This window comes from Megascapheus bottae, chromosome 6 (genome assembly GCF_031878675.1).
Source record: "Megascapheus bottae isolate mThoBot1 chromosome 6, mThoBot2.hap1, whole genome shotgun sequence".
In the NCBI taxonomy this organism is placed as follows: Eukaryota; Metazoa; Chordata; class Mammalia; order Rodentia; family Geomyidae; genus Megascapheus; species Megascapheus bottae.
Genome location: NC_143514.1, coordinates 51,314,348 through 51,338,036, shown reverse-complemented (window position 1 = coordinate 51,338,036; position 23,689 = coordinate 51,314,348). Strand labels below are relative to the sequence as shown.

Below are 23,689 nucleotides of genomic sequence, written 5' to 3'. Positions count from 1 at the left end.
TACCTGGGTCTTTGGTGTCCTGGGATCTACCTTAGGGCTTATTCCATGGGAAGGTCTTCACGGAGATTAGTGCATGTGAAGCTGTCACCTCCTGTGATAGCAGTACCTTCTTGTGGTACCCCTTGAGGTTCTTCTTGAGGAGGGGTGGTCACTTGGTTTGAGTCTTTCTTTCATCCTAGGTTTTCTGTGTGGAAGAGACAATGCACTATGTACATTCCATGATCCTAAACTCTTTAGGAGTTCATTGAAGTCTGTAAAAACTTTTGCTAGGAACTTTCTTGGGGAATTCCCTTTTTCTTCTTCAGGTTACTCTTCCTCTTTCCTCTTCTTCAGATATGCACTCCAGTTCTAGTTCTGACAGTTTCCCAGAAAACACAGCTGGCATCTTCTGGATATCATCTTTACTCACACACAGGTTAAAGTTGTTTATTGATTTTCCCAATTTCCTCATCAATGGCCAGACCTCCCTAGACCTGGATGAACCTCCTTCATTCATTCTCATCTGGATGATATCACCTCAACCTAAAGCAAAGTAGGTTTAAAATCCAAACAAAGGCTTCTCGTCTGTTTTTTTGTTTGTTTGTTTTTTAATGAGACAAAGTCTTTCCCAGCCAAGGCTGTCCTAGAACTAGATTGCCTAACCTGGTGTGGAATTCATGATCCTCCTAACTCAGCCTCCCAAGTACTAGAATCACAGGTACCATACCCAATTCTCAAACAAGGCCCTTGATAGTCAAGGATGTTGTAATTCTTCCAGAACTGCATCAATGCTTTCTCAATATCTTCCACAGTTGCTGCAACAGCCCAGACAAAGGTCTTCTTCAGATCACTGGCCTTCAAAGCTGCTACACCTCCCAGATCCATTGGCATGTCATGTGACAGTAATTCTCCCTAGGAGGAGGAGAAGGATATAAAACAAAACAATTTTTGCCAAGTGGGGTGGCTCATGCCTATAATCCTAGCTACTCAAGAGGATGAGATCTGAGGATTGCTGTTCAAAGCCAGTCAGAGCACTACAAAGCAAAGAAGCTCTTATCTCCAATTAATCACTAGAAAATGGGAAGTGGGGCTGTGGCTCAAGAGTAGGGCGTTAGCCTCGAGCTGAATTGCTCAGGGACAGCGCCCAGGCTCAAAGTTCAAGTCCCATGACCCACAAAAATAAATAAATAAATAAATATTTTTTTTTCCCAAGGGCTGTCTGGGAATGTGGCTTAGTGGTAGAGTGCATGCCTAGTATGTATCAAGTCCTGGGTTCAATTCCTCAATATCATATACACAGAAAAAGCCTGAAGTGGTACTCTGGTTCAAGTGGTAGAATGCTACCCTCAAGCAAAAGAAGTCCTGGGACAGTGCCCAGGACTGGCAACTAAATAAAAAAACTTTCAAGACCCACCCACCCCCATCATTAAATGGTGAATGAAAGAAAGGAAATCAGAATCTGTTTCTTTGGTCAGGATTATTGGCTCAAATCTGTACTCTCGGCTACTTGAGAGATAGAGATCAGGAGGATTGTGGTTTAAGATCAGTACAGGCCAAAAAGAAAAAAAAAAAAACAAAGAAAAAGTGAGATTCCTATCTCAACCAGTTAGCCTGGCACTGTGGTTTGGGGCTTAATTCCAGTTATTTGAAAGGCTTAAGTAGGAGTATTATAGCATGAGTCCAGCCTTGAGTAAAAAAATTGGAGACTCTATCAGGAAATATAACTAAGACAAAAGGTATGAGGCCATGGCTTAAGTGGTAGAGTACCTACCTAGAAAGCTCGAGACCTTAACTTCATATCACATTAATGCAACAACAACAAAATGCCTTTGCTATCTTCTTGTTTAATGACTATGGGGAACATTCTCATCGTTCTTGTTTCCTTCCTTAGCAGTCATTGTTAGAGCTGTTCATTCAACTGAGGAAGGAGCCTGTTCTACCTCAGGCAACATGCCAGGATTTACCCAGAGTCCCAACTAAAAATAAATAAATTAATTTAAAAAAATTCAGATTGATCAAGCAGTGACAGAGAAAATCTCAGGTTCTGAGATCTTAGGGGGTGACTAAACTAGACTGGAAAAGATAGGAAAAGCTTCCCAATGGAAGAGAAAGTGAATCCAAGAAGGGCAATAGGGAATAATGATTAGCCTAATGAGAGGTAGAAAGGTCAGGAGTGGGGAGAAGTGGGTTTCAGTCAGGGAACTAATATGGGCAAAGGCCCTAGTCAGAGGGAACATTCTTTGAAATAACTACACGTACTTTGGACAGCCTACAGTTTAGAATTTGTGAAGGAGGGGACACTGTTAAGGACATTTAAAAGGTAGTCTGGGTGCCTGGTGGCTGGCCCTGGTGGCTCATGCCTGTAATTGTAGCTACTCAGGAGGCTAAGATTTGAGAGTCTCTGTCCAAAACCAGCTAGGGCAGTAAGGTTCATGAGACTTTGGTTTTTGTTTGTGGTGTTGTTTTGTTGGTCTTTTTCTTTTTCTTTCTAGCCTTGTGGCTTGAACTGAGCGCCTGAGCACTGTCCCTGAGCTTCTTTTGCTCAAGGTTAACACTCTACCACTTGAGCCACACTGCCACTTCCGGCCTTTTCTGTGTATGAGGTACTGAGGAATCGAACCCAGGGCTTCACGAATGCTAGGCAAGCATTCTACCACTAGGCCACACTGCCAGCCCAGGACTTTATTCCGAAAGAATTTAACATTTAGACCATGGGACTAATCCGTTCACACAGGGATTTATAAGAGGGTCAGCACCTGGCGCAGGTGAGAGGTCACACTTGAACTGTCCATTCGGTTGGCCTGAGAGAAAGGCGAGGAGCGGGTGGGGTCTGTTCATACCGCAGCCAAACAGGGCAGAAGACAAGCCAAAGCCAACGGAACCCCGAAAGCAGCTGCTGGAGGGGGGAGGGGCCGCCGCGCAGCCCCGAGCCGCCCAGGTCTCCGGGTGCCGGGGGGCGTGGCCAGAGCACGCACGGCGGGATGACGCAGGGCCCCAGCCAGGCCTCGTTCTGGCCGCTGCCGCCGCCGCCGCCGCCGCCGCGCTGAGGCGGAGTAGGATGAGGCCGGCGGCCGCGGCTCGGGCGTCGGCGGGGGCAGCAGCAGCTGAGACAGCAGCTGAGGCGGCCGCGCCCCCCCCTCCTGACCTGGATTAGGCCCAGCGGCTCCGTGGCCACCGCCGCCCCGCGGGGGGGGCGGGGTGGGGAAGCGCTCGGTCTCCCCGCCCCCCCCCATAGTCGCCTCACAGGAGGCGAAACCGCCGCGACCCCAGCGGAGCCTGCGGCCCGGCCTTGAGTCCCCCATCCCGGGGTGCGGGGGGGCTGGCATGAGCGGCCCCTCGGCGGCGCCGGGGGGCGGGGAGGCCGCCGCCTGAGCCCTAGCCTGCGGCCGACCCCACCTTGTCGCCCGAGGCTACCCGCGGAGCGGGCGGACGACCCCCGTCCCGGCCTCCCTCCTCTATATATCTCACACGCACACACACACAGCACACGCACCAGCCCCGGAAGATGGGGAACTGCCTCAAATCTCCCACCTCGGATGACATCTCCCTGCTGCACGAGTCTCAGTCCGACCGGGCCAGCTTCGGCGAGGGGACGGAGCCGGATCAGGAGCCGCCGCCGCCATATCAGGTAGGGGAGGGCGGGTGTGTATGTGGGGGGGGGGGTGCGGGGAGAGCGACAGCTCGGGCAGTGATGGGCGGGGGGGGGGCGCTTTAGGGCGTCTTTGCCCCTCGACCAGGCCCAGCCTGGGGGAGGCGTTGACCCCTGTAGCGCTGCGTCTCAGGTCGGCTGTCCCCAGAGTAGGAAGGCACGACCCTCCCTCGGCTCCCCCCCCACAAACCCCTTTCCACGGTACGGGGATGGTGCTTGTCTGTCCTTGAGTTAAAGAATCCGTGTGCGCTCCTAGCCCTTTGGACAGTGTCTGTGCGTTTAGCATGTCAAATTTAGGAGTGACATTCTTGCCTGCCATTCTGTCCGAATTGTCTGATTTCCTCTGCCATCTGGACTATGAGTTCTATGGTAGGTGCTTCATGTTTTCATATATAATCCTTCTCCCCACCCCCACACCGTCTTGGTTAATTGGATCTGGTAAGGTGTTCACCTAGCCCTCAATGTTTGGGAGACATTTTCAGATGGGGATTTTAGTTCCAGCGACCATTAAGAGTTTTTTGTTTTTATATACATATGTATTAATGTTTAACTCCTCCTCCTCTTGCTCCACCCCATGACACACCTTTTAAACTAGTTGACTTAATAAAACTTGATTATCTTGAACTTTAGAAACCTGTCAGCCCGACTTGGGAAAAGCCATCTGTGGCTCTCCCTTTTAATCAGACAGCCTCTCCTTGCTTTTTATACAACAGCCAATAGCCCTAGCTATGCTATAGAATTCATAGGTGCTAAGATCGCTTAAGGATTCAAAATAAATGGGCATATGTTTAATCCATGATTTTGTGGATAACCCTTTCCTCAGCTTTTGCAGTTTCAAATAATTCTAAATTAAAACTTCCTAAAAGGAATTTTGAATTGTACTTTTTTTTCCTGAAGAGAGTTTGTAGTTTTCTAACTGGTTGTTTCTCCTTTGTTGTTTCATGCAGTGACATCATTATGTAGTGTTTTCTTATTCCTGTGTAAACCAGTGTCTCTTCATACCAGAAATGCTTGATCACATAACCTGGTTTTCTGAATAAAACACTTCAGGGGTCTTTCATATGTAGCAATAAAGTCCAGCCTTAATTGTAGCATGCAGAAACTGGTGGCTCCTTTCTCACACCCTATATTCCAGGCCTACAAAACAATAAGATCTTCACACATCTGCCTTTGCTTCCCTTCCCATTATTCTCTCTGCTTGGAACTCTTGCTCCAAGGTTGGCCAGGTGAACATTTAATCCTCTTTAAGGACTCAGCTTTTATTTCTGAAGTCTAACAGTATCCCCCCCATCCTAAATTCCTGTGTGTAGCTACCCCCCCCAATCTTACACACTTACGTAAGCAGTACCTATATACTTGAATGTTATATTTTTGTTTAAGTAGATGTTTGCCTGGTCCTTGGTCGGTATTCCCCTCCTGAGTGTAACCTGTCTAAAAGAAAGGACCTGTAGCCAGATGCCTTTATATCCTCAGCATCTGGCTCATAGTAGGTACTCAATAACTGAGGTAGGTGAAGATTAGAAGCCTTATTCTCAAGAGCTTTCCCAATGTTTTGCATAATTTAGGACATAAAACACTGAATTAGTTTGAATTCAGTACTACTTACTGTATTTACACACCCATACCTCCCAGGGTGTGTAAATGGTTAAAGGGTCTCCAAGCTAAATCTGAACATATTTCCAGATAACTTAATTCCCCCCTCCCATGCATGCTATACAACTGTGCTTATTTAAGTTTCGAGAGCAATTTTTAGAATTATGAAGTTTTCCCAGATCCCAAGTACTCCATTACTTTTCTAAACAAATCAAATGCTTGTCTTATTATTGTCTCTTCTTGGGGTAATTTTAGAGTTTTGAGGAATTCTTTATGTCCTTTTTAGAAAGACTAGATGATAATGGTTCCCCCACGCACCCCCAGTCCCCAGTCATATCCTGAACACTTGCTTGGAATGGGTGGTTTTTGTGTGTGTGTGTTTGTACATGCACACACACTTCCTAGTCCTGGGGCGAGGGCTTGTACTTAGGTCCTGGGTGCTGTCTCTGAGCTTTTTTTGCTACCACTTGGGCCTAGCTCCCCTTCTGGCTTTTTGGGAGTTAACTGCATGGACTTTCCTGTCTGTGCTAGCTTTGAGTCACAATCCTCAGCCTCCTGAGTAGCTAGCATTACAGGCCTTAGCCATCGGAGCCAGGCTAGAATGTGTGAATTTTTTTGACAATGGGAATTTATCATTTGCTCTCTCCTAAAGTATATGACTAGATACCGATAAGAAAATAGTTAATTTGAAAAGAAGCTTTTGTAGAATGCTTTCCACTAAAGGAAGTAAGAATTAGAAATAACTTACTGTAAGAAGTGCCAGAATAGAGTAAATGATTTATGACATTTTAGTTGACAAAGTACCTTTTCCCAAGAAATAGTATATAATTAATATATTGAGTAAAGTAATATTAGCTTATTTCATTTAGGAATTAAGTTACAGTTAGGTCTTTGAATAGGGGATAGCTGATTGTAAAAGTAAAGGAACCTGTGCTTTATTTCTGTAGTGAGTGATTAAGAGATGGCTTTTGTGCTTATGTTGTATAATGTACATATATGCCAAGTACTTTAAAGCAGAGTTAGTGTTATATTTATTGGCATAATCTGATGGATTTATTTTGGCTTGAAAGTTAAGTCTTGGTCTAAGTATAGCTTAGTGGTAGAACATATACTTAGGATGTCTGAGGTCCTGGGTTTAATCTGAAGCTCCAAACTAACAACAATGAAAATTAATCACAAAAGTAACCCCTGTACCATCATGATCAATATGTAACAGTACATATTTCTTTCTTGAGTTTCTTTAGTAGCCTTCCAATTTATCTCCCTTCTTTCACCCTTTCATTTGTTTAATGAAAGATATAGATGATACAGGATTTATGAGACCTTGAAACATCTCAAATCCTCTATAATCTGTCATCATCACATACAGTACAACTGCCCCTCAGTGTTCTGGATACTGGAGTATTCCCCAGTTTCACTGTGACTGACTTGACTCTCACCTCCTTCAAGGACTTAAAAAACAAACAAGGGGCCAGGAGTTTGGCCTAGTGGTAGAGTGCTAGCCTAGCATGCACAAAGACCCCAGTTTGATTCCTCGGTATCACATACAGAGAGAAAAGCTGGAAGTGGTGCTGTGGCTCAAGTGGTAGAGCTCTACTCTTGAGAAAATCCCAGGACAGTGCTCAGACCCTGAGTTTAAGCCCCAGGACTGGAAAAAAAAATATTGTTAAAAAGGTGATACACAGTCAAAATCTCTTTTTGTGGTACTGGGTTTAGAACTCAAAACTTTGATTTTGAGATACACTCTAGCACCCCCCCCTTTTTTTTTTTTTTTGCTTGTTTTTGCTTTAGTGTATTCTGATAGGGTGTCTGCCCTGTCTTCATGTATCTGCCTTCTTAGAAAGTGGGATTATAAGTGAGCTTTTTTTTTTTTTTTTTTTTTTTTTTTTTTGTGAAAGGATACAGTACTAAGGTTCAAACCCAGAGCCTCATGCATGCTAGGCAAGTGCTTTGCTACTCAGCTCCATCGTAAACATCAAATCTTTACTAAAATGGCATATTTAAATTTTTTCTTTAGCCATCCTGTGTAAAACCCATTCAATATCCTAGAATTTCTTCAAATTCAGTTCTGTTTCTTTCGCAGAGAATTTATAATTTTTGAGTATATTACCTTACGTTGACTATCCTCTCCTTATTTAGCAAACAAATTTTTCAGTTGCTGTTTCATGTGAGTGGCATGGTTCAAGCGATAGAGTGCCTGCCTACCAAGTGCAAAGTCCTGAGTTCAAATATTGAGTTCAAAAATGCTTTTCCTGGGGCTGGGAGCTGGGCCTAGTGGTGGAGTGCTTGCCTAGCAGGCACAAAGACCCAGGTTCAATTCCCAGGTACCACATACATAGAAAAAGCTGGAAGTGGGACCGGGAGTTTGGCCTAGTGGTTAAAGTGCTTGCCTAGCATGCACGAAGACCCGGGTTCGATTCCTTGGTACCACATACATAGAAAAAAAGCCAGAAGTGGTGCTGAGGCTCAAGTGGTAGAGCTCTAGCCTTGAGAAAGTCCAAGGACAGTGCTCAAGCCCTGAGCTCAAGCCCAGGACTGGCAAAAAAAAACAAAAACAAAACAAAACAAAAAGCTGGAAGTGGTGCTGTGGCTCAAGTGACAGAGCTCTGACCTTGAGAAAAGCCCATGGAGAGTGCTCAGGCTTGAATTTAAGCCCCAGGACTACCCCCCCCCCAAAAAAGAAAAAGAAAAACATGCTTTTCCCTTAATATCTACAACTATCTAAGTAGCAATTTGGTTGAATTCACTTCTTGCAAGTGAGTTAATGTATTTTGAAGTAGATAGTTAAACATTTCAGATGGAACTGTATGTACTTCTAGACACTTTCTAAAAAGTCAGATGTCAATATTAAGTATAAGAATTGACTTTATAATTGTTGATAAAATAAATGTTACCACAAGATATTTTATTTTGTGGGAAAGTACTTGAATTCCTGTTCTTTTCTTGAACTACAAGGTAGAATTAAAGAAATTTTACTCTTTTTCCTAAATGTTTAGAAAAAATATAAGGCAATCTACCCATTTAAGAGTGAGGTCAAATAGAGAAGGGGGCCAGATAACTTAAGATACCATTCTCATTCAAGAGCCCTGCTTGTCATATGTCATTTTGTGAATGACAGTCTGTAAAAAGAGCTTAATATTTATTGTACAACAAATTGTAGTATCTTTATCTTAATATACATAAATATCTTAGTATCTCTTAAGTTTTATAGTATCTCTTAAGTTTTATAGTAGTTATAGACTGCCTTCCACTTACAATGGTTCAGCTATATTTTCAACTTTATAATATGCAAAAATAATACACAATAGAAACTATCTTTTAGTCTTTTCCTGGGCTAGTGATATGTTGTAACAGTCTCTAGGAATGTATTTTTCATGGTACTGTGTTGTTAAGCTGTTTGATTAGTTAGATATATTAAATCTACAATATTTTCAGGTTATGAAGGGCATACTGAGACTAGCTCCATTGTAACTTGAGGAGCATCTGTAGTTTATGATCTATCAAACATCTCATGTCTAATTCATATATATATAATATACATGTATTTTTCATATATTTGAATAATTTTAAAACAATAAATTAATAAGTGGAAGTTTTTCCCTGATTTTTTTTTTTTTTGTGGGTTGTAGGGCTAGAACTCTAGTCCTGGGTGCTGTCCGTGAGCTCTTTAGCTCAAGGCTACTGCCCTACCCCTTAAGCCACAGCCCCACTTCCCATTTTCTAGTGGTTAATTGGATATTAGAGTCTCATGTGCTTTAGTGCCCTGGCTGGCTTTGAACCACAATCCTCAGATTTCAGCCTCCTGAGTAGCTAGGATTACAGGCATGAGCCACCATGCCCAACTGATTTTTTTTTTTTGTCAGCTTCTGGCTGAGCTACACATAAAATATAAAAAAGGAAATATGAGTTTATCAGATTATGTTTTAAAGAACTTGCTTCACTAACAAGAAACATGCTGTCCTATTTTAAATTATCCCTAAATATAAAAGGCTTTCTGCCAGGAGCCAGTGGCTCCCACCTGTAATCCTGACTACTCAGGAGGCTAAGACCTGAGAATCACAGTTTGAAGCCTACCCAGACAGGTAAGTCTGTGAGACGCTTTTAACTCGAGTTAACCACCAAAAAGCCAGAAGTTGAGCTGTGGCTAAAGTGGTAGAGTGCTAGCTTTAAGCACAAAATCTCAGACATGGCACCCAGGCCCTAAGTTCAGGCCCCAGGACCAGTGCATGCACACAAATACACATACACAATTGTCAGTTGAGTACAGTAGTAGTACATATTGTAATACTCAAAAAATTTTAGATGAGGGGCCGGGAGTTTGGCCTAGTGGTAGAGTGCTTGCCTAGCATGCACAAAGACCCGGGTTCGATTCCTCGGTACCACATACATAGAAAAAAGCTGGAAGTGGTGCTGAGGCTCAAGTGGTAGAGTGCTAGCCTTGAGAAAGTCCAAGGACAGTGCTCAGGCCCTGAGCCCAAGCCCAGGACTGGCAAAAAAAAAAAATTTAGATGATTGACCACCTTAGAACTGTGATTCCTCTTGGGCTGCCATCACTGTAATTGAGGTCTTCATTACTTTCTAAACAATAACTTTTTTTTTTTTCCTTTGCCCTGGGGCTTGAACTCAGGGCCTGAGCACTGTCCTTAGACACTTTTTGCTCAAGGCCACTTGAGCTACAGTGCCACTTCCAGCTTTTTCTGTGTATGTGGTCTGGGGAATTGAACCTAGGGCTTCGTGCATGCTAGGGGAGCATACTACCACTAGGCCATGATCCCGGCCCCAACTTCCTACAACAATAATTAATGTTTCCTTTCCCCCTTCCATTCCATGATGCTAGATAAATTCTGCTCCAGATCACATTTCTTGCCTCTTAATCCTTAATGATTCTTCATGACTAGCCACTACAGCTAAGTATTTGGAGTTATGGTGTGACTCTTTTTTTTCCATATAAATTTTTATTATAATAGAGGAGTTACATTATATTCACCAGATAGAAATGTGCATTACTTTACAATGGTGTGACTCTTTATGTAGTCTTTGTCCCAGCCATTTGTAGTCCTGAACTTTCTTTTATACCACTTATATTCCCGTCAAACTGAACAGTGGGCTACATATAACTTCTGCTTTCCTGGCTCTGCCCCTGCTCATTGTATGCCCTTTTCTCAGAAAAACATCTGTAGTCTTAAATTCTAGTGATCAAGGTCTAGTTCAAATGCTACTTGAGTCCATGAATTCTGATCTCTGCAATATAAACTTCCTTCTCTTTTCATTTGTATTCATGGTTTCATGGTGCAGGGGGGTCAAAGGCAGGTCCCTCACACATGCTATGCAAACACTATCACTACTAAGCTATGTCCCCAGCCAGCCTGCCTCCTGCCTGCTTTCTTTCCTTCTGTCCCTCTTTCCCCTCCTCCCCTTCCTCCCTGCCCTCCCTCAGTCTACTGTGTGCTATATGTAGACATATACAATCCTGTATGAATTTCCTGAGTGCTGGAATTATAAGCATAAGCTGATTGTTTTTCAATACAAATGTTTGCACCTTTAAGAGTAGTACAGTCAGAGTCAACAGTTTAATTCTAGATCTAATTATAGTGTAACTTGAGAGTATAGGGGCAGTAAGATCTGAACTAGAATTTCTTTGAACCATTTTAGGTGATACTAAGTAGCAACCACCTCTTCTGAAGAATTTATAAAGTTCTTAGTATAATTACTTGAGGTAAGATGACACTTTTTTTTTTCCTTCAGGACTTCATTTTCTGTTTCTGATAAGAAAATTGTTACATGTAGAATGACTAACTTTTCCTTGTGGGGGGGGGGGAACTTATAGACATGTCTTTGTCTTTACTGTGTTCCAGCAAGATAAATTCTGGAAGGGAGGAAATATTGTCTGGAGGATGAGAGAGAGAGAGAGAGAGAGAGAGAGAGAGAGAGAGAGAGAGAGAGTTATGTTTGTGGGCATAGAATCAGAATTAGAGAAATTTATTAGTAGAAAAGTGATGTGCAGGGTCCTGGAACCTACTCTAGTGGTAGAGTGCTCACCTAGCAGGCACAAAGCCCTGGGTTCAATTAATCAGTACCACATACACAGAAAAAGCCAAAAGTAGTGTTATGGCTCAAGTGGTAGAGCGCTAGCCTTGAGAATGTCCAAGGATAGTGCCCAGGCCCTGAGTTCAAGCCCCAGGACTGGCAAAAAAAAAAAAAACCCAAAAAGTAATATACAGGTGCTGGCAGTATGGATTGGTGGTAGAGTATGAGACCCTGGGTTCTATTCCTCAGTACCACAAATTACTTTTTTTTTTTTTATAAAACGGGCTACAGGGAAGTGAAAGTGTTGCTTTGGCTCTAAGTGGTAGAGCACTAATCTTGAGCAAAAGAGGTCAAATACAGTGCCCAGGCCCCAAGTTCAAGCACCAGAATTTTTTGTCTCTGTCATCCAGAAATTCATGTTATCTTGCCTCAAGAAGCTATTTCTGAATATATGTAGAATTAGAGAAATTTATATTTCCCTTCATTTCTTTTTTTTTTTCTAGTCCTGGGCTTGAACTCAGGGCCTGAACACTGTCCTTGGGCTTTCTCAAAGCTAGAGCTATACCACTTGAGTTACAACACCACTTTCAGCTTTTACTATGTATGTGGTATCTATGTATGGAGGAATCAAACCCAGGCTTCGTGCCTACTAGGCAAGCACTCTACCACTAGGCCAAACTCCCTGCCCCAAATGTATATATTTTAAAATAGGAAAATGGCTGTAAAATGTAAAGCTAGGCGTGGTGGCTCATTCCTGTAATCCTAGCTATTCAAGAGGCTGAGATCTGAGGATCAAGGTTCAAAGCTAGCCTGGGCACAAAAGGACCTGAGACTCTTATACAATTAACCTCTAGAAAATGGGAAATGGGGATTGGCTCAAGGGTAGGGCAGTAACCTTGAGCTGAAGATTTCAAGGACAGTGCCCAGGCACAGAGTTCAAGCCCCAACACACACACACACAGAAGTTTTAAAGTAGATCCCTTTTCAGTGAGTGTTAACTTAGTAAATATTTATGGTATTTTTAATATGCTCAGAATTTGGGTTTTTTCAGTTCTTATCTAAATAAAAGTATGTAACACATCTCAATGGAAATGAATGAAAAAAGGTATTGATGTAAAGATAACCAAGGTCATTTTGAAGCAAAAGACTACTATATGAGCTTGAAAAGTAAAGTGGTAAGCTTTATTTTCTCTTGCTAGGGAATCTTATCAGACTTTGATTTAAAAGAAAATCAGTTTGGCTATATGGTGTTTTGAGCTCTTAAGAGAGTTTTGTTGTTGTTGTTGTTTTTGTAATTTAAAAATACTTAAGGTCGGGCCAGGAGGTTGGCCTAGTGGTAAGAGTGCTTGCCTAGCATGCACGAAGACCCAAGTTCGATTCCTCGGTACCACATATATAGAAAAAAAAATTGGAAATGGTGCTGTGGCTGCAGTGGTAGAGCTCTAGCCTTTAGAAAGCCCAAGGACAGTGCCCATGCCCCCAAATTCAAAGCCCAGGGCTGACCAAAAAAAATAATAATAAGGTCGTATTGGTATGGTGGCTCAGGAGGCTGAGATATGAGGATCAGGGTTCAGTGCTGGCCAGGGCACAAAAGGACCTTGAGACTCTTATCTCCAATTAACCACTAGAAAATAGGAAGTAGTGGTGTGGCCCAAAAGGTAGGGCGGTAACCTTGAGCTGAAGAGCTCAGGGACAGCACCCAGGCCTAGAGTTCAAACCTCATGACTGACCAAATCAAAAACTTAAAGTTAAATTTCATATGAATATATATATATATATATATATATATATTCTTAATTAACTAGGCAACCCAGAGTGTGTTCCCAGGGGCCAGATAAGTAATTATCATGTTACTTAATTCAGAAGCATACCATAAGGTAACCCAGGTCTGTAGTAATGAATAAGGCATTCTTCTAAATGTATTTCAAAGATTATTAAAACTTTCTGTATAGGGGGACAGTGGTGGCTCGTACCTTGTACTTGTAGCTATTTAGCTACTCAGGAGGCTAAGATCTGAGGATCAAGGTTCAGAGACAGCCTGGATAGGAAAGTCAATGAGACTCTTGTTGCCAACAAGAAAAAAGCCATAAGTGGAGTTGTGATTCAAGTGGCAGAGTGTTTTTATTTTCCTCTTTGTGCAGAAACGTTTAAATTAAAATATAATTTCAGTACAGTAAAAAAATTTTTTAACAGCATAACTATAGCTCAGTGAGGCTTTACAGTGTAAAGTGCACTTCTTTCTGTTTTCGTGTCTGTGTGTTCTAGGTTTAGAACTCAGGGCCTGACTGCTATTCCTGAGTGCTTTCTTTTTTTTGTTTTTTGTTTTGCCAGTTGTAGGACTTGAACTCTAGGGCCTGGGCTCCGTCCCTGAGCCCTTCAGCTCAAGGCTACCACTCTACCACTTGAGACACAGAGCCACTTCCAGTTTTCTGGCAGTTAATTGGAGATAAGAGTATCAGGAACTTTTGTGCCTGAGCTGGCTTTGAATTGTGATCCTCAGATCTCAGTCAGCTTCCTGAGTAGCGAGGATTACAGGCATAAGCCATTGTGCCTGGCCCATCCCTGAGCTTTTTTGCTCAAAGCTAGTGTTCTACCACTTTAGCCATAGTTCTACTTCTTGACTTTTTCTGGTGCTTAAATAGAGATGAGTTTCACAGACTTTCCTGCCCAGGCTGTGTTGGACCCACAATCCTCAGAGCTCAGCCTCCTGAGTAGCTAGGATTACAGGCATGAGCCACTTCTATGACATAGCTACTTCTAAACCCCACCCTCATTTCTTCACCACCCACTTCAACAGTAAGTACCTTTTCAAATTCAGTGGAATAGTTTTCAGTTTTATTTTTTAAATTTATTTTGTTTTTTTACTTGTATTTTTTGCCAGTCCTAGGGCTTGAACTCAGGGCCTGGGCACTGTCCTGGGAAACTTTTTGCACAAGGCAAGTGTGCTGCCACTTGAGCCACAGCATCACTTCTGGCCTTTTCTGTGTATGTGGTACCGAGGAATTGAACCCAGGGCTTCATGCCTGCTAGGCAAGCACTCTACCATTATTAGGCCAAATTTCCAACCCTAGTTTTGAAATTTGTGATGGCAATAATTTCTCTTTTTTTGTTTGTTTTTATGCAGAATTGAAGGCCGGCCAGGAGTTTGGCCTAGTGGTAGAGTGATTGCCTAACATGTACAAAGACCTGGGTAGATACCTTTAAAACAAAGCAAAACTTCAGCCTTCTTCCCTGGAACCAATGCTCTTTTTTTGTTTTTTTTTGGGGGGAGGTGGGGGGTGATTCATAGGACTTGAACTCTGGGCCTGGGTGCCATCCCTGAACTCTTCAGCTCAAGGCTACTGCCCTTCTCCTGGAGCCACTGCACCACTTCCAGTTTTTTAGTGGTTAATTGGAGATAAGAGTCTGAAAGGACTTTAGTGCCCCATCTGGCTTTGAACTTCTATCCTCATATCTCAGCCACATGAGTAGCTAAGATTACAGGTGTGAGCCACTGTGCCCAGCCAAACCATTTTTTTTTTAGTATCATAGATGTAATAATGGCTTTTTTTCTTTGTATGTGTGATTATTCAGAAACTACATGCAAATGCTAGCCTTTGGTTTGCTATTATATTTTTTCCTTCGTTATGATCAAGATTAATGAAACATTAAAACTAAAATATATATTGAGACTATTCCAAATCTTTCTTTTTATGGCCTTAAGTGTAAGTCTGGCAAAATTCAGAGAAAACATTCCCAGAAGGCGACTGCAGCTGGAGTGGGGGAGGTTCCAGCAGCAGCTTATAAGGCTATAAGGGGGAAAGAGCTGGCTCTTATTTCTTATTTCTTAGTGGACGAAACGATACAGCTTTTAGTGACAAGCTGCATTCTTTAGTGGTGACTTTATTTTTCCTTCACCACAAACCAGACTTGTACTATTTCCAGCCTCAGCACATTATTTAGGCACTTCCCCTGAATTGTTTTAGTTTCTGAAGTTGTATCATATTCCCTAAATTGAATCCAACTTTTTAGTGCAGTGCCTAAAGAGTTGCATATTCATCTGTTTTTCTTTGTAACTCCATGAGATTAGGACCCAGTAATTTCTTAACACTGTTCATCATGTTAAAGGTGCTTCATTATGTTAACAAAAAGGTAAAGTGTTTTATTAGAGATTTGATTGATCGAGTTAATCCTTGGATTTGGGGTTTTGTTTTTATTTTTGTGTGTGCATGTGTGTCTGTGACTGTATTTGTATTTGCATGTATACTTTTCATTTTCCTTTGCCCTGCTTCAATGTAATCTTTTGTTCCTTTTATACTGTAGCCTCTTCTATGATGCTAATTTTCCATAATGCACATTTTAAATTTCTTTACAGCAAATGCATTTCTCTCTCTGTTCCCTCCCTCCCTCCCTCCTTTCTTTCCCTCCCTCCTTTCTTTCTCCTTCCTTCCTTCCTTCCTTCCTTCCTTCCTTCCTTCCTTCCTTCCTTCCTTCCTTCCTTCCTTCCTTCCTTCCTTCTTGAACTCTGGGCCTGGGCAATGTCCTTGAGCTTCCTCAAGACTAGCACTCTGCTACCACTGGATTGACAGCAACATGCTCAGCTTTTTCCAAGCTAGGGCTTCCTACATGGTCGGTCTTTCTTTCTTTCTTTCTTTCTTTCTTTCTTTCTTTCTTTCTTTCTTTCTTTCTTTCTTTCTTCTTGAACTCTGGGCCTGGGCACTGTCCTTGAGCTTTCTCAAGACTAGCACTCTCTACCACTGGATTGACAGCAACATGCTCAGCTTTTTATTGCCAGTCCTGGGGATTGAACTCAGGGCCTGAACACTAGTGGTCTGCCACTTGGAGCCACATCACCACTTATGGCTTTTTCTGTGTATGTGGTACTAAGGAATCCAGCCTGGGTCTTTGTACATGCTAGGCAAGCACTCTATCACTAGGCCATACTCCCGGCCTCACTTTTATTTTTTATATGCACACTTACTTACATGAAGTGCTAAAGAAGAATGCATTGAGATAATTGTTAAATTCATGTGAAATAAATTTACTTATACAATTTAGATTCACAGAGAAAATACTGAATCTATGAATGATGAGGATAAGGTAGTTAGATAAGATTGTAAACACTTACTAGATGATGAATAAAGGGAAGGAAGTCAGGAATAAGGAAGCATGAATTGTCTACTAGTGATGTCATTTTAGAAGGGCCTAGATATTGAGCACTTATTACACTTTAAAAAAATTTCTTTGTTCTTTCTTTCTTGCCAATTCTGGGGCTTGAACTCAGTGCCTGGGCACTGTCCTTGGGATTTCTCCAGGCTAACGCTCTACCACTTGAGCCACAGCACCACTTCCGGCTTTTTCTATATATGTGGTACCAAGGAATTGAACTAAGGTCTTCATACATGCTAGGTCAGCATTCTATCACTAGGCCAAACTCCCAGCAGTTATCACACTTTTAAGTACTACCCCTGGAGCCAGAGTGCCATTTCCAGTTTTCTGGTGATTAATTGGAGATAGAGTCTCACAGCTTTTTCTGTTCTTGTGGTACTGAGGAATGGAACCAAGGCCTTTAGGCATGCTAGGCAAGCGCTCTACCACAAAGCCACATTCATAGCTCACCATTCCCTTTTTAAAAACAATTTGAACAGGCTTCACTGTTCTGTACTCCTCAGTCACCTTCCTTGTTGTTTTGGAATTTGTTTTTTGAGATGAGGCCTATCTGCCCAACTTTTTCACAGTATTTGGCACATAGTTAAGGCTTCTCCTGAGCTGTGGTTCCTGTATGGCTTATGGGTTTTTGTTCTGCTGAACCTCCTATGGTATGAGTAGGCAGAAATTTGAAACAGGAAAGTTATTGTCACTGGGAGGAAGAATATTTGTAGTAATTTATGTCAGGCATCTTTTGGCTTAGCTTAAATCATTAGTAATTTTTTCATAGCATGTTTATGAAGTTCTGATATATGACATGGATATGTGTACTTGGGTTTACATCATTCAACAATTCAGTAAAGTTTGAGTTCTAATTATGTATCTGCCTGGGCCAACTTTGAACTGTGACCTCAGATCTCAGCTTCCAAATAGCTAGGTTACAGATGTAAGCCACAAGTACCTGGCAGAATCTTTTTACTCTAATTTATGGGACTTTACTGCATTAGAAATTTAGTTACTAAGAATAAGACCTTGAAGAGATTGAGGTTATCATCTATGTGGAAAAAGTCTATAAGGGCCAGTTCTATAAATATTGTTTTACAAAAATCAGCTCAGTACAACTTAGAGAATGAATACAGATAGTCCAGATGTTTGATCATAAGTGACTTATTCATTTATCTATTAGTGTATCATAACAAATGGCTGTCTATATCTGGATTACAGGGTCTCCATATGGAAATACTCAACATATCATACCTTTTTATTTTTTTTTTGCCAGTCTTGGGGCTTGAACTCAAGGCTTGAGCACTGTCCTTGGGCTTTCTCAAGACTAGAACCCTAACCACTTGAGCTACAGCACCATTTCTGGGTTTTTCTGTGTATGTGGTGCCTAGGAATTGAACCCACGTCTTCATGAATGCTAGTCTAGGCAAGCACTCTACCACTAGGCCAAACTCCTGGCTCATCTTTTTTTTTTTTTTTTTTTTTTTTTAAAGTGGAAGCTCTTAGTGCCCAGTGCTCTGATACCTGTAATCCTAGCTACTTAGGGGGCTGAGATCTGAGGATTGTGGTTCAAAGGCAGCCAGCCAGAGATTCTTTATCTCCAGTTAACCACTAGAAAACTGGAAGTGGTGCTGTGGCTCAAGGGGTAGGGTGGTAGCCTTGAGCTGAAGAGCTCAGGGACAGTACCCAGGCCCAGGGGTAGGGCTTATTTAGGCTAGAATGTAATGTAAATGATAGATCCCTTGCTAAGTGAGTTAAAACCTTAGTACCACCACCCCTCATTTTTTTTTAAGTATAAAGTACTAATTTTGACTCAATGTGGTAGTTTACACCTGTAATCTCAGCTACTCAGGAGGTGTGAGAATGGCAAGATACAAATCCAAAGCCAGCCTAAGACCCTAACTGAAAAATTAAAGAAAACACAAAGGAGAACAGCTCAAGCAGACTCTGAAACTTCAATACAAAAAAGGATGGGAGGAGAATGGGAAAAAAGTCAGATTTCAAAATGTGAATTGAATGTGTGTGTGTGTGTGTGTGTGTGTGTGTTGTTTCAGAAGCTATACTTAAGGCAAAGTGAAACAATCATAACTGCTGCCTTACTCAGACTCTTCTCCCACCTCTGGCAGAAATAAAAAAGTAATTTTTTTTCCATTTTTAATGTTTAGGAACAAGTTCCAGTTCCAGTCTATCATCCAACACCCAGTCAGACTCGACTAGCAACTCAGCTGACTGAAGAGGAACAAATTAGGATAGCTCAAAGAATAGGCCTTATACAGCATCTGCCTAAAGGAGTTTATGACCCTGGAAGAGATGGATCAGAAAAAAAGATCCGAGAGTAAGTTTTAATTTGCACATTTCAGAGGATTACTGTGTGGCATATACTGTGTGGAACTCTTCAGTTAATGCAGGAGAATCTTTAAATGTTGCAATAGAGGAATTTTCATATAAAAAATGCTGAGAAGGGGGGCCAGGAGGTTTGCCTAGCATGCATAAAGAGAAGACCCAGGTTCAATTTCTCAGTACCACATATACAGAAAAAGCAGAAGTTGTGCTGTGGCTCAAGTGGTAAAGCACTAGCCTTGAGCTGAAGAGCTCAGGGATAGTGCCCAGGCCTAGAGTTCAAGCCCCATGACTGACCAAAAAAAAAAAATCCTGATCATTAATACTCCTTGTCCATTTGAATGATAGCCCCTGCGTTAGTCTCATGTTATATGGTGCCTATGTTGGATATCATCAATGTGAGCTAAGATTAACATTTGTTTTTTTGTTTGTTTGTTTGGGGCTTGGACTTAGGTAGGAACTGTCCTTGGCTTTTGTCAAGGCTAGTGCTCTACCACTTGAGCCACAGAACCATTTCTGTGTGTGTGTGTGTGTGTGTGGTATCAAGGAATCAAACTCAGGGCTTTGTGCATGCTAGGCAAGCACCCTACCACTAAGCCACATTCCCAGCCCAAGATTTACATTTATAGTTGCTTTGTCAAGTGGTATTTTGAAAAGTATTTGAGTCAGTACGTAAACACTGAGAGATAATAGTCAAGGAATTATATCCTAAAATATATACCCCATTCTCCTCCACTGTAGCTTTATACACAAAATACTCACCATAGTCTTCTTATTCAAGAGGTAGAAAATGCCAAGTAATGCTAAGTGAATTGTAATACAGAAATAATTTGATTAGACCAGAAGCTGGTGGTGGCTTACAGCTGTAATCCTAGCTACTCAGGAGACAGATCTGAGGATTGTGATTTAAAGCCAGTCTGGGCAAGAAAGTCCATGAGACTCATCTCCAGTTAACCACCAGAAAACTGGAAGAAGAAGCACTGTGGCTCTAAGTAGCAGAGTCCTATCCTTGAACAAAAAGAGCTCAAAAATAGTATTCAGGCCTTGAGTTCAATCCTTACAAGCAACAAAGAAAACAAGAAAAAGGAAAAACTTCATTAGGTTAAGCAACAATGAATTTTTTTGTAATATGAAAGAACTCTTCCTTGTGAAATAGTTTTGCTACGTCTGATGAAGCTAATTTTTTTTTTCTTGTGGGCTCATTATTGTGTGAGAATCTCCAGTGGGGATAGCCATTTTTTAAAATTGAGTTTGGCCTCACCAACACCAACATCATCTAATTTACTATGTTAATGTGAGCCTATTGGAGCTATAGCACCATTTAGTGCTCCAGCTTAAGAATGTAATTTGTCTATACACTGACTTTTTAACCATTGCAGAATTGCGTTGCTTCTATAGAAAAAGTGCAGTAAACTCAAAATAGTTAACTTGTAGTAGCCCAGTAAATAGGCTGAAATTAATTACCTTTTTTCCATGTACTTATAGGATTATCCCCAAAACAGTACAGGAAACAAAAATGATCCTTTAAGCATCACATTCTCCAACATATACCTTATAGTTTTATAAGCATAGTAACTGATTTGAAGTGGTTTATCTTTTTTTCTCTGTTCATTGCTCTTAATTAAGCTCTGTAAATTTTCTGGAGATCAAAAAGAGAGAATATGGACCAGGATTTTGTCCTAGTAGTAGAGTGCTTGCTTAGTATGCACGAAGACCCGGGTTCGATTCCTTGGTACCACATACATAGAAAAAAGTCAGAAGTGGTGCTGAGGCTCAAGTGGTAGAGCCCTAGCCTTGAGAGAGTCCAAGGACAGTGCTCAGGCCCTGAGCTGAAGCCCAGGACTGTCAGAGAGAGAGAGAGAGAGAGAGAGAGAGAGAGAGAGAGAGAATATGAGCTGGGCGTAGTGGCTCATGTCTGTAATCCTAGCCACTCAGGAGGCTGAGATCTGAGGATCAAGGTTCAAAGCCAGCCCAGGTACAATAGGGCCTGAGACTCTTATCTTCAATTAACCACTAGAAAACTGGAAGTGGTGCTGTGGCTCAAGGGGTAGGGTGGTAGCCTTGAGCTGAAGAGCCTCAGGAACAATGCCTAGGCCTAGTTTAAGCTCTATGACCCATAAAGAGACAGAGGTGGGGGGGGGGAGAGGGAGAGAGAGAGAGGAAGAGAGAGGGGGGAGAGAGAGGGAGAGAGAGAGAGAGAGACTGAGTATATGGCTGGGGTGACAGTGATTGGGAAAAATTCAGTTTGCATGTTTGGGCAATGAAGTGACAGTCAAGCCATTTTTTAAAGTATTGTCTTTGTAATGGGATTTAAAAGATATTCTAAATAATGAGTACTCATCTGAATATGCCTTCTGCTATCTCTCCCGCACTTCCACAGGTGTGTGATCTGTATGATGGACTTTGTTTATGGGGACCCAATTCGATTTCTGCCGTGCATGCACATCTATCATCTGGACTGTATAGATGACTGGTTGATGAGATCCTTCACATGCCCCTCCTGCATGGAACCAGTTGATGCAGCACTGCTTTCATCCTATGAGACTAATTGAGCTGGGGTCTCTCGTCTGACTTCAAGTGAACCATCATTTTTGGTGGTTTTGATCTTTTGTCACTGAGCCCAAAGAGCCAGGGATTAGGAATTAAGATCATGCACAAAAATTTCCTAAAAATTCCTGGATGGCTGCAGATGTTGAGGAAAGTATGTGATATTTTAGAAACTTAGCGGGAAAAAGTAGGATGGTATTTTTATGTAAAGCCTTGACCCAGTGTTTAAAAATATAATTGTATTTAGATCTTGTTATTGCTCCCGTACATAGGAATTGTGTAAAGTGTTAAAGCATCTGTATATGTTTAAATTGTGTGTGTTGAAGATTAGGAAAAAGATAGTGGCTATTTTTCCTAAATGAAATAACTTTCTTCTTCCCTCTACCCAGATTCTTTTCTGAAGTTACTGGCATTTGGGTCAAGGTTTTATTAAAAGCTACATTTTATAACACTGGCACAAAAAAAGTAGTTTTAAGCTTGTTTGCACAGTTCTTTTTTTCCATTGGAAATGGAATTCATTGCCTTAGGTCTTTAAAAATAGTGTATTATTATCGTTGGGGCTGGCTCTATGCTTGAAAACCAGTTTATTTATAACCTGTTGTAAGTGCTATATTCCGTTTGCAGTTAGGAAATGCAGAATTCAAAGTGATCTCCTAGCTTGTAAGCAAACTGAGATGCACTATCCCTTTTCTATTAAAAATGAGTTAATCTGTCAAACCAACTAGCAGAGTGGATTTAATATTATTACCCTTTCTATGTTCTAATTCATTTGGTTGTTAATATGGTGATAATTGAAAGTCAAGGTAAATTTTAAATATTAAGATTTCTGATTTCTTGAGCTTGAATTATGCCACCATGCTTATGTAAGTGAAAGTGGCACCATGGTGAAACTTAACAAGAAGTAGTATCTTAGTTGTAACAATTTTGATTCTCTTTCTTGTGACTTCTTTCCCTATAGTCTTGAAACATAGCAAAAGGATACTGCATCTCATTACTGTAGTGCTGAGGTTATTGAAGTCATACAAACACATCTCTGTCTGTTTCTTGGAAAGTTATCTGTTAAATCCTAGGTAACAGTCCTAGAACAAAGGTAAATGTGTTTCATGTTTTGCACACAAATGCTGAATTTGTATAACCACATGACTTCATAGTTGTGATCTCAAAAAAGGAATTTCTCCTTTATTTTTTCTTGCAGTTAATGTAAGAGTACACTAAATCTCTAAGTTTCTGAACTCTTAGAAGTAGAGATGGCCTAGTAAAGATGTAGTAGTGTGTTTTATCCATTTTGCATGTGTTTTTTTTCCTTATGTTCTCAGAAGGTGATTTATTTGTTCATTTCAGTGATGTTATAACTAAAAATCATTATCAAAAGGAGAAGCAGTCTCCAGATAACAAGTCAAATATTTCTTATTTTTTATTGAGTTGAAATTGTGATTCTAACATTTTTCTACATACAAAACACAAGTGACATGAAGGGTCTTCATGATTGCATTACAGAAGAATTTAATAATTAGTTAATTTGGCATTCAACTGTAATGTTCATATGTTAATTTCCCCATGAGCCCCATGATGGAAAAATTTAAAGAAAAAAATTGAAAGAATTTCATTTATCAAGTTCTGTTAAATTGTTACATGTATCTTGCTTAAGTTTCTGTTCATTAATTTATATTCATCCAATTATATAAAGCAAATTTGGAGGAAACATGAAGTTGTGAAATATTTTCAATGACAGTTCTCTTTTTTTGTGTTTACTTTAAAATGTCTGTTTTATCAGGTCTGTTTAATCAGCTAGATTATCAAAATTTATAAATGATCTCTTTCCCCATCGTCTTCCATGTTGCAATTAGTCTTTATTATAGAATTCTTTGAAAGAAGTTTGGTGGTAATATGGAAGGGTGGTAGTATTGCTTGGCATTTAGTGTCATATACTCATATAGTTAGAAGTTTGATAGCTTTTAAAGCTTCAAAAACCTTATTAGGCTGGGTGCAGTGGAAGCTATGATCTGAGGATCAAGATTCAAAGCCATTCCAAGCACAAAAGAACCCGAAACTCTTATCTCCAATTAACCTCTAGAAAACTAGGCTTGGCTCGAAGGTAGGGCAGTAGTCTTGAGCTGAAGAGCTCAGTCTGGGACAGGCACACACCAAGTTCAAGCCCCATAGCCCACAGAAAAATAAAATAAAAATAAATAAATAAATAAAAAAAGGGGCCGGGAGTTTGGCCTACTGGAGAGTGCTTGCCTAGCATGCATGAAGACCCGGGTTCTATTCCTCGGTACCCCACATACATAGCAAAAAGCCGGAAGTGGTGCTGAGGCTCAAGTGATAGAGCTCTAGCCTTGAGAAAGCCCAAGGACAGTGCTCAAGACCTGAGCCCAAGCCCAGGACTGAATACATGTATGCCATATTTCTCAGTAAGATATT

The 23,689-nt window shown here is 41.2% G+C and overlaps 2 protein-coding genes across 5 annotated transcripts in view; one reads left to right on the top strand and one right to left on the bottom strand.

The window, feature by feature from the left end:
* Positions 1-2,855, bottom strand: part of LOC150061841 (uncharacterized) — an 84,983-nt gene extending 82,128 nt beyond the window's left edge. For 3 of the 4 annotated variants that reach the window (XR_016535954.1, XR_016535955.1, XR_016535956.1), the window contains exons 1-2: positions 2,736-2,855; positions 4-891 (exon numbers count right to left, since the gene is read on the bottom strand). Coding sequence is in view for 1 of the 4 variants with exons in the window: in XM_090334871.1 (XP_090190997.1) it covers positions 107-184; positions 707-891; positions 2,736-2,771 (299 nt within the window). In the remaining 3 variants the exon portion in view is untranslated. The remainder of the gene's footprint in view (positions 1-3; positions 892-2,735) is intronic. The other variant, XM_090334871.1, reaches the window with a different exon arrangement.
* A 515-nt stretch (positions 2,856-3,370) lies between these two features.
* On the top strand, positions 3,371-22,967 carry Rnf11 (ring finger protein 11). Its single transcript, XM_090334866.1, has 3 exons — positions 3,371-3,607; positions 18,544-18,713; positions 21,099-22,967. Exons 1-3 carry the CDS (start codon positions 3,485-3,487, stop codon positions 21,268-21,270), a joined length of 465 nt encoding a protein of 154 aa, XP_090190992.1. The 5' UTR covers positions 3,371-3,484; the 3' UTR covers positions 21,271-22,967.
* The last annotated feature ends 722 nt before the right edge of the window (positions 22,968-23,689 follow it).

Bases quoted from the DNA above. Each gene is read 5' to 3' on its own strand.
- Rnf11 (XM_090334866.1), top strand. From the start codon at position 3,485: ATGGGGAACTGCCTCAAATCTCCCACCTCGGATGACATCTCCCTGCTG. The intron at 3,608-18,543 runs GTAGGGGAGGGC...TTTAATGTTTAG, and splicing joins AGCCGCCGCCGCCATATCAG to GAACAAGTTCCAGTTCCAGT. The intron at 18,714-21,098 runs GTAAGTTTTAAT...GCACTTCCACAG, and splicing joins TCAGAAAAAAAGATCCGAGA to GTGTGTGATCTGTATGATGG.